The sequence below is a fragment of the Gekko japonicus genome, unplaced genomic scaffold (genome assembly GCF_001447785.1).
Source record: "Gekko japonicus isolate JY-2015 unplaced genomic scaffold, Gekko_japonicus_V1.1 scaffold8, whole genome shotgun sequence".
In the NCBI taxonomy this organism is placed as follows: Eukaryota; Metazoa; Chordata; class Lepidosauria; order Squamata; family Gekkonidae; genus Gekko; species Gekko japonicus.
Window position 1 is genome coordinate 981,911 of NW_015167057.1, and position 8,605 is coordinate 990,515.

Below are 8,605 nucleotides of genomic sequence, written 5' to 3' on the forward strand. Positions count from 1 at the left end.
TGGGATGGGCAGATGCTGCTCCCTGCCTTGTGGGCCTGCTTTTGCCTGCATCCCTCCCAATCTTACTACAGAGTTCTGGCTTGGGTTGCTCCGTGATAGAGGGTTGGGGATGAATTTCTGAGGACAGAGATGGCTGTGTGTGAGGTCACTTCTCACCCTGCGCTGCCTTGCTGGTTTTGGCCCCTGACTCTGAATTGGGGCCTCCATTGTTGCCCTAGTGACAGCCAGGCCTGTCGTCCTGCTAAATGAGGTCATAATCCAGTGAGGTAACACAAGGGTTCAGTGCTTTCGTTGAGCACCCAGAGTTGCTCAGCCGTGTCTTGCAGCCCACTCACTGGGTGTCATGATCGTTGTGCTGCGTCTTCTGAGGCTGAGTGGAGCTTCAGTGCCTTCCCCACGGGGAGAAGGTTCAGAGCAGTTCTCAGAGGAGGCCTCCAAAAGAGGCTGTGGACTCTTCCCTCCAGCAGTCCCAGGTGGGTAGCCCTGTTGGGTCTGCAGTAAGAGGCCCACTCTAGTTTGCCCCCCTAAGAGTGAAAGGAGAGAGTGTGAATGTGCTCTCAAAGACTCCATTAGGATGGAAGTGTCGGAGGGGCTGCTCCCTGCTCTGGGGGCCTGCCCCCCCCCCACGGTGTATTGTTTTGGGTCAGTCTGTGATAGCCTGGTGGGGATGTATTTCTGAGGACAGCCCTCCCATCCTTACAAGGCCAGACTGATAACGCCGTCTAGCAGAGCCAGCTCCCACGGACTCCGAGGCAATGTTTACGCAAAGCTGCTGAGCTGCGAGCAAGCGGGAACGGAAAGACAGAAGCAACATAAAATGGCAGCTAGCTGACACCGGGCCTACCGTCCTGCTAAATGATGCCATAATCAAATGAGGTAACACAGGGGTTCAGTGCTTGCGTCAAGCACCCAGAGTTGTTCAGAGTGGCCACCAAGGCTTGCAGCCCACTGTGTCTCGTGATCTTTGCGCTGTCTTCTGAGGCTCAGTGGAGCTTCAGTGCCTTCCCCAAGGGGAGAAGGTTCAGAGCAGTTCTCAGAGGAGGCCTCCAAAGAGGCTGTGGACTCTTCCCTCCAGCAGTCCCAGGTGGGTAGCCCTGTTGGTCTGCAGTAAGAGGCCCACTCTAGTTTGCCCCCCTAAGAGTGAAAAGGCCACCATTTACCTTTCCCAAGAAAAAGTGCTCATGTACCCTCAGAGACTCCATTGGGATGGGGGGCGGGCCCTGTTCCCTGTCCTGTATCCCTCCCCATCTCACCACAGGGTGCTGGTTTGGGTCGCTCTGGGATAGGCAGTTGGGGATGAATTTCTGAGGACGGAGATGACTGTGTGAGCTCTGCTCTCATCCTGCACTGGCTTGCTGGTTTTGACCCTTTCTCATCCCCCCCCCCTCAATTTTCCATAACAGGCTCTATAGCAAGGGGTGAGCCTGCTTTGAAAAGGGACAGGTCTCAGTGTGTGAATGAAATACACAACACAACTGTGGTGGACACAGTTCACAGCAGAGCATCCTCAGAGAAGGAAGCTAATATGTTCAGCTGTGGCAATGCAAAGGTAGACATGAGACCCTTTGTGTTGTACCACTTATCCTTCCATTTACATAACAGAACCCACAAACCAGGTTTCTAGCTTTGATGGCTGCAAGAAACAGCTAGAAAATGGGACTGTACCAGTGCAAGAGACAGGATGGATCAAACCTTCCAGTAGGGATGAGCACTGTTTGTCCTGACAGGGCTCTAGAAATTCAGCAGGTGCAGCTTGCCTTAGCTTGGAGCTGCTGTCAGAAATGCTTCCCCTTTTTCAGCTGTTGCCTGTTGGGCCTCTGATAGATGCACTGAACTCTGGCAGGCAAACAGCAGCAACTCTAAGAAACAGCGATGGGCAGCGGAAGCAAAAACAATGATGCGCAGTGAGTAAATGTATGCCACAGTGCTTTGTTGTCACAACTGCTTCCTGTTCCAAGATCTGCCCTTACTCAGTATGGGTTTTATTTTTAAGAATATGGCCTTGTGCTCTCAGGCTGGCTGAAGTTATTTTGTCCCCCCACAAAAGACACACCCTCCCTCCCGGTCCCACACTGCCACTGGGGAGGACAGAGGGGCCTGGCTTGGCCCTGTGGTGACAACACAGGCCCAGGAGGGGGCGTCTGTCCTCTCATGTGCTGCTGGTGACCAGGAGTGAGCCGAGCCACCCATTGGCTCTCTTCTCATGGGGCAGCCCCCAAGCATTCCCTTCAGTGGGTTAGTCAGAGACCACCCAGCCATGCCTCCTTTGGCTGCTTTCTCTCTCTCTCGGGTATCTGTGCCGCCTCCTCAGAGACCTGCTGAGGGTAGTCAAACATCACCATAATACCGTCCTCTTTAAGCCACTGACAATCTGGGAACAATTTTTGATGGGTAGGATTATGCATAATCTGTTTTTGGGGACTTAACTACAGTAGTTCTCTTATTTGAATATGACAAAATATGGAAACCAGGCTTAGACTTTCTATGTGCTAAGGATATAATCCCTTGATGCAGCACAGTTTAGATGGTTGGTCATTGTGATTTGCAAATAAGACGTGGTTTACAACGACCCCAGAGCATTTGGTAAATGGTGGTGTGACACAGTGGACAACTGTGCTGCAGACATGACTGTTTGGCTTTTCAGGCCGTGTCACAACCTCTGATCCAGGCCTTTCTCTTGTCAATAGTATTTTATGCCTCTCAATCAGCAACAATTACTAGGGAGTGATGGCGCAGGCAGTTAAATGCCTGCTATAACAACAGTGAACAGCCACTACAGCTGTTCGAGACCCACCGCGGCCGGGGTGAGCTCCTGGCCCTAGTCCCAGCTCCTGTCCACCCAGCAGTTCAAAAGCGTGTATAATGCAAGTAGATAATATGGGTACCTGCCCTTAGGTGGCAGGGGGCACCCCTCCTCCTTACGATGATGTGCAGCAGGAGCGGCGACAGTGGCGGCGGCGGAATGACCCTGGTAACCCAGTGTGCGCGGCGGAGGCTGGACGGAGGGCGGAGTCGTGGTGCGCGGTGGAGTCAGCAAGACAGAGCCAGAGCTGCGGCTGGCGCGTTGCCGAGCACCGGATGAAGCCCACCAGAAGGAGTCGCAGATTAAGATCTGTTCCGGGCGCCAGGAGGTGAAGCGCCAAAGAGCCCGCCAGGAACTAATACAACTAAGCCAGTAACTTAACAACTGAGCCCGCTGCCTGAGTGCTGGTAGGTTATCACCCCCCCATACAAAAATGTGGCCCTAGTTAGGTATAAAGTTGTGTGTAAACCACTCAGAGACCCTTCGGGGTCAGAGCGGTATATAAGCCGAACATTAAATAAATAAATAAATAAACAAACAAACAAACAATTCCCTCAGCCTGGAGAGTTGTGCAGCACCTCTTCACCCACATGCTCTTTTTAGATTACTTAATATCAGGTTCACTGTCCCCTCAAGTGTGTGAGGAAAAGTGGACTTGTTTAATTTAGTGTCTGCTTTGACACACGGGATTCCTAGATCCTGAAACAGAGAGCACACATCAGCTATGAATCCAGACCACATTTCCCTGGGTCCTACAAAGTGTGCAGTGGGTAATTAGGGTTAAGGATAACGCAGGAGTCTGATAGAACCAAACACGTTTATTTGATTGGAAGGTGTGGCATGTAATTCCTTCCCACTCCAGCCTGCTGGCTGACACAGTACCAGAACTGGGAGGTATGCTGCAATACCTCAGAATTATTATGTTTATTCTTAATGTTATTATTTTTAACATTAAGGTAGTAAGCTGAACAATTCACTGGTTTTATCTTTGAACAGCACCCCAACTCTGCCTGTAAAAAGTCAGCCACTGCTGTTCCTGCAGGACTCCCTGCCCAGTCCGGGTCCTGCCAGCCTCCAGGTGGGTTAAAAATAAGAGAAATCATGGGGTTGGAATGGTAAAGGGCAAAATACAACCATGATACAATAACTGTATCTTTGTATTATCAAAGCTTAGTGCAACTCCTTCACCTTTTCACAATCAACGAAAATTTCTGTTTATAAACATTCCACCAAGCTTCTAAAGATGAATACATGCCAACAGCTACACTACTGTAACCAGTCCTATTTTGTGGTCCATTTTTCTTTTCTTTTCCTCTTCAGTGTTGTGGGCGCTATGTAAAACTACCACACGGATGAGAAAAGGAGGGGGGAAAAGCAGACCACAAAACAGGATTCTCTACATTAATGTTATCTATTGGCATGTATTCATCCTTAGAAGTTTGGTGGAATGTTTATAAACAGAAACTTCCGTTGATTGTGAAAAGGTGAACGTGTTGCACAAAGCTTTCATAATACAAAGATATAGTTATTATATCACAGTTGTATTTTGCTGCTTACCAAGCCTCCAGGTGGGGAGGCTGGAGATCTCCTGGAATTACAACGGATCTCAAGACTGCAGGTATCTGCTCGCCGGGAGAAAAACCGCTGTGTCTGAGGGTGGACTCTATGGCACTGTGCCCCGTGGAGGTCCCTCCCCTCCCCAAGCCCTGTCCTCCCTAAGCTCCATCCCCAAAATCTCCAGGAATTTCCCAACCGAGAAATTCCTGGTTCTCCCTCCAAAACGTGTCCAGTTTTTTTGTCTTCGCTTCAGAGTTCCATTTGCCTTTCGAACCTAACTGGTCCTTTGCCACATTCAGAATGCTGTGTGTAGGCCCAGCACTGCCAAAGGCCCGGCTGAGTCTCAAGCCATCTGGGGTGGGGGCGGGACAGGACTGCAGCAGGCCAGGCAGCATCCTCTTCCCCAGGCCGGGACCTGATAAAAAGGCCGTCCCAGCTGAGAGATGGGGGGAAGAACTACAAGGAAAAGAGGCAGCTAAGAAAGGCCAAAGGAAGTCTTCCTTGTGGGCACCTTGCTCAAGGGAAGAGCAGAGCCAGCTCTCAGGAGGAGGATAGGCCCTGGACACCAAGGCCCTGGACACTAGGCAGCGGAAGGGAAGGAAGAAAAGGAGGAGGAGGAGATTGGCTTTATACCCCGCCCTTCACTACCTGAAGGAGTCTCAGAGCGTCTTACATTCTCCTTTTCCTTCCCCTCCCTACAACAGACACCCTGTGAGGTAGGTGGGGCTGAGAGAGCTCTGACTGAGAACTGCTCATGAGAGAAAAGTTCTGAAAGAACTTGTAATTGATCCAAAGTCACACCAGCAGCGGCATGTGGAGGAGTGGGGAATCAAAGCTGGTTCTCCCAGATTAGAGTCTGCGCTCCTAACCACTACACCAAACTGGCTCTCTGAGGCTATTGTACTTTGGTCACATTATGAGAAGACAAGAATCACTGGAAAAGACAATAATGCTAGGAAAAGTTGAAGGCAGGAGGAAGAAGAGGAAGAAGAGGAGGAGGAGGAGGAAGAGACTGGATTTATACCCCGCCCTTCACTACCCAAAGATGTCTCAGAGCGGCTTACAAACTCCTTTCCCTTCCCCTCCCCACAAGAGACACCCTGTGAGGTAGGTGGGGCTGAGAGAGCTCTGACAGAAACTGCTCTTTTTCAAGAACACCTCTGACAGAACTATGGCTTGCCCAAGGTCATCCAGCAGGTCTCCCACACGGGCCCTGTCGCTGTGGCTTCTGTCCTGGTGATCTCACTGCTGTCCCTTGTGGAGCTGGATGGAACTCCAGTGCCTCCCCCAACTGGCTGCCACAGTGGCAGAGAGGTCCTGAAACGCAGCAGGATCAGCAATCCCCATTTTAAGTTAACTGAGCTAAAGGCAGCCATCCCAACGACGAGGCCTGGAAAGAGTCTGTGGATGCTTCCCTTGGGAAGTTCCAGGCGGGCAGCCGTGTTGGGTCTCTCAGTCAAGAGCAAGATGCAAGCCCAACAGCACCTTACAGGCCACCAAGATCTCCAGGGCCCCCTTCTCTCAGGCTCATTCGGAGTCTTCAGTGTTCTAAAAGGCCAACTCCACGTTCGAATCTTCACTCCAAGGACGTTCGTGAGGCCAGCAAATTCTCTCCCCCTCTGATACCAGCACTGACTGAGGGGCTCTGCTGCTGTACCCAGCCTGTGCAGACTTCCCCCATGCTGTGGGGCAGCCCCCAGGTGATGTGGCCACAGCGCTAAGAGTGGCTGGTCTCCTGGTCTCTCCTCAGCCGGAGGAGGGGCTTGCGGTATTTGCACTGGATCCACACCCTGTACATGGTCACTTGCTTTCCTCTGTTCACCTGGAGGCGGCGGTCCACCAGGTTTTGGACTTTCTCCAAGCCGGCTGTGGAGAACAGCAAATCCAACTCGCCTGAAGAAGGGAGGGGAAGAAAAGGAGGGGGGGGGAATTCAGCTTAACTATTGAAGACAACTTTCAAAGATGGCTCCATTTCAGCATCACAGCTGGGAAACTGCCAGCATTGACATAGCAAGTCACCCGAACGAGGACACACTCCAGTCCACTGACACCAGGATACCCACCCAGCAATTCCAGTGGTTCCTTCCCGTCTGGTTTCTACTGACCAGCAAGCCAACTTGCTTGAGTCCTTAAGATCAGTAACCTTCAAGGGACCAAGAAGCAGCTTGCAAGCGAGTTACCTTGCGTGAAGAAATAAACTCTGGTGCCGTCTCCTCTCACATAAAAGTTATCCGCCAGACACTGACCTAGAAGAGAAGGAGGCAGGTTCTGGTTACGGCTCCACTGATGCCAATGGCGAAGAGTGGCTGGAGGCTGTGACAGCCCACTGGAGGCCAAGAAGGCCACACCAAGGTTGTCTTCCTTTTGAATAGCGGGTATAGTTGTGGTTGATGGTTTTTTTCCTAAAAGGAAGCTTGCAGAGGAAGGCCAGTAAAAAGACTGAGGGATTCAAGCACCTTCCTTGTGAAGAAAGGCTAGAGGGTCTGGGGCTTTTCAGTTTGGAAAGGAGGCGACTAAGAGGGGAGACACGACACAGGTTTATACAATTATGCATGGGCGGATAAAGTGGACAGCGAACTTTTTCACCCTCCCCCATAATACTAAAAACTTGGGGGCACCCCATAAAACCAATGGGCAATAGACTCAAAATGGACTTATTAACTTAACGAGTATGTTATTAACTAACGAGTATGGGGATGTAATGCTGGTCACGAGCATAGATGGCTTTAAAGGGGGACTGGACAGTGGTTAAGCAGACGGTAGTTCAGCAGTTCGAGACCCAAGTGCCGCATGACGAAGTGAGCTCCCGTCTCTGGCTCCAGCTCCTGCCAACCTAGCAGTTTGAAAGCAAGAAATTGCAAGTAGATAAATAGGTACCACTTCGGTGGGAAGGTAACAGCGTTCCGTGCGCCTCGGCATCTAGTCATGCCAACCACGACCATGGAAACGTCTCCGGACAGCGCTGGCTCTTCTGCTTGAAAACAGAGATGAGCACCACATCCCTAGAGTTGGATTTGACTGGCTTTTGAGCAAGGGAAACCTTTACCTTTAGACAGATTGGAGCATGGAACAACTCAAAGAAACAGTACAAGATCGGAAAACATGGAGAGAGCTGGCCCGTAGCATCGCCAAGGGTCGAACACGACTGAATGGCTACCAAGAACAACCGGACAGATTCACAGAGGAGAGGACCACCAAGGGCTACTAGCCATGGTGACTAAAGAGAGCCTCCCCATCCAGTGGCAGTCAGCCTCTGAATACCAGTGCTAGAAAGCAACAGCAGGGTGACTGATGCCTTGGCCCCTATGTCCTGTTGGTTGGATCTGTGGGGCAACTGGTTGGCCACTGTGGGAAACAGGATGCTGGACCAGATGGACCACTGGTCTGATCCCAGCAGGCCTGCATGGGATGCAGTGCTATTGGCTGAGAGTAGGGGTGTGCAAAAAAAAATAATTGGCCGGATTCAGATTCCGCAGAATCAGGCAGAATCAATTTCGGCTGGCATAAAGACTCCTGCATGTCAATTTTGGCAGTAGGAGCCAATTCAGAAGTCTTGGCCAGCCAAACGTCAGTTTCAACCCCATTATATCCTATGGGCCATTGAAGTCAATAGCGAAAACATAGGGTATATTCTGGGGGCTGGAGGGGAAGGGGTTTGAGGGAGAGGCTCCAAACTCACAGGGTAGCGGCTGGAGCCTCTCCCCAAGATACCACCCAAGTTTCAAGAACATTGGACCAGGGGGTCCAATTCTACGGGCCCTCAAACAGGTTGCCCCTATCCCCTCCATTGTTCTCTATGGTGGGGGGGAAAGTTACTTTAATCGGCCTGCAGCAGCCTTGAAAGGGGTCCAAATGGGCCATTTTCGGGGGTGTATTCGGTTCGGACAAACCGAATGCACATCCCTAGCTGAGAGCTAAAAGCAGGAGTGATATCAAAACACCCAGCCCTCCCTTCCCCATTTTCATCCATCTAGAGGAATGTGTGCCATTAACCTCCCCCATGTGCACACACTCAAAGTTGTGGGTCCCTCCCAGAAACGCTCTACCATCTGCTTCTTTAATTGTTCCAACCATGAAGGCCACAAGCCTTTTCTCTTTTGCAAGACCAAGGACAGATGCAGTGGGAACGAATACAGCCCCACATAAATGTTCCCACGCACCTTTCTTGAAGCGGAGCTGGGCCAGGTCGTAACGGCCATAATCTCGCAACAGAATCAGTCCACCGGGTTTTAGAAGCTGGCTAAG

General features: G+C 51.1%; 1 protein-coding gene across 1 annotated transcript in view; it reads right to left on the bottom strand.

Annotated features, from left to right (window-relative positions):
• Positions 1-5,544: 5,544 nt before the first annotated feature.
• Positions 5,545-8,605, bottom strand: part of LOC107111483 (methyltransferase-like protein 2) — a 9,618-nt gene continuing 6,557 nt past the window's right edge. Inside the window, exons 7-9 of the mRNA XM_015412447.1 lie at positions 8,521-8,605; positions 6,541-6,606; positions 5,545-6,253 (exon numbers count right to left, since the gene is read on the bottom strand). The exon at positions 8,521-8,605 is cut by the window's right edge and continues 7 nt beyond it. Of these exons, the coding sequence (XP_015267933.1) occupies positions 6,078-6,253; positions 6,541-6,606; positions 8,521-8,605 (327 nt within the window). The 3' untranslated portion in view covers positions 5,545-6,077. The remainder of the gene's footprint in view (positions 6,254-6,540; positions 6,607-8,520) is intronic.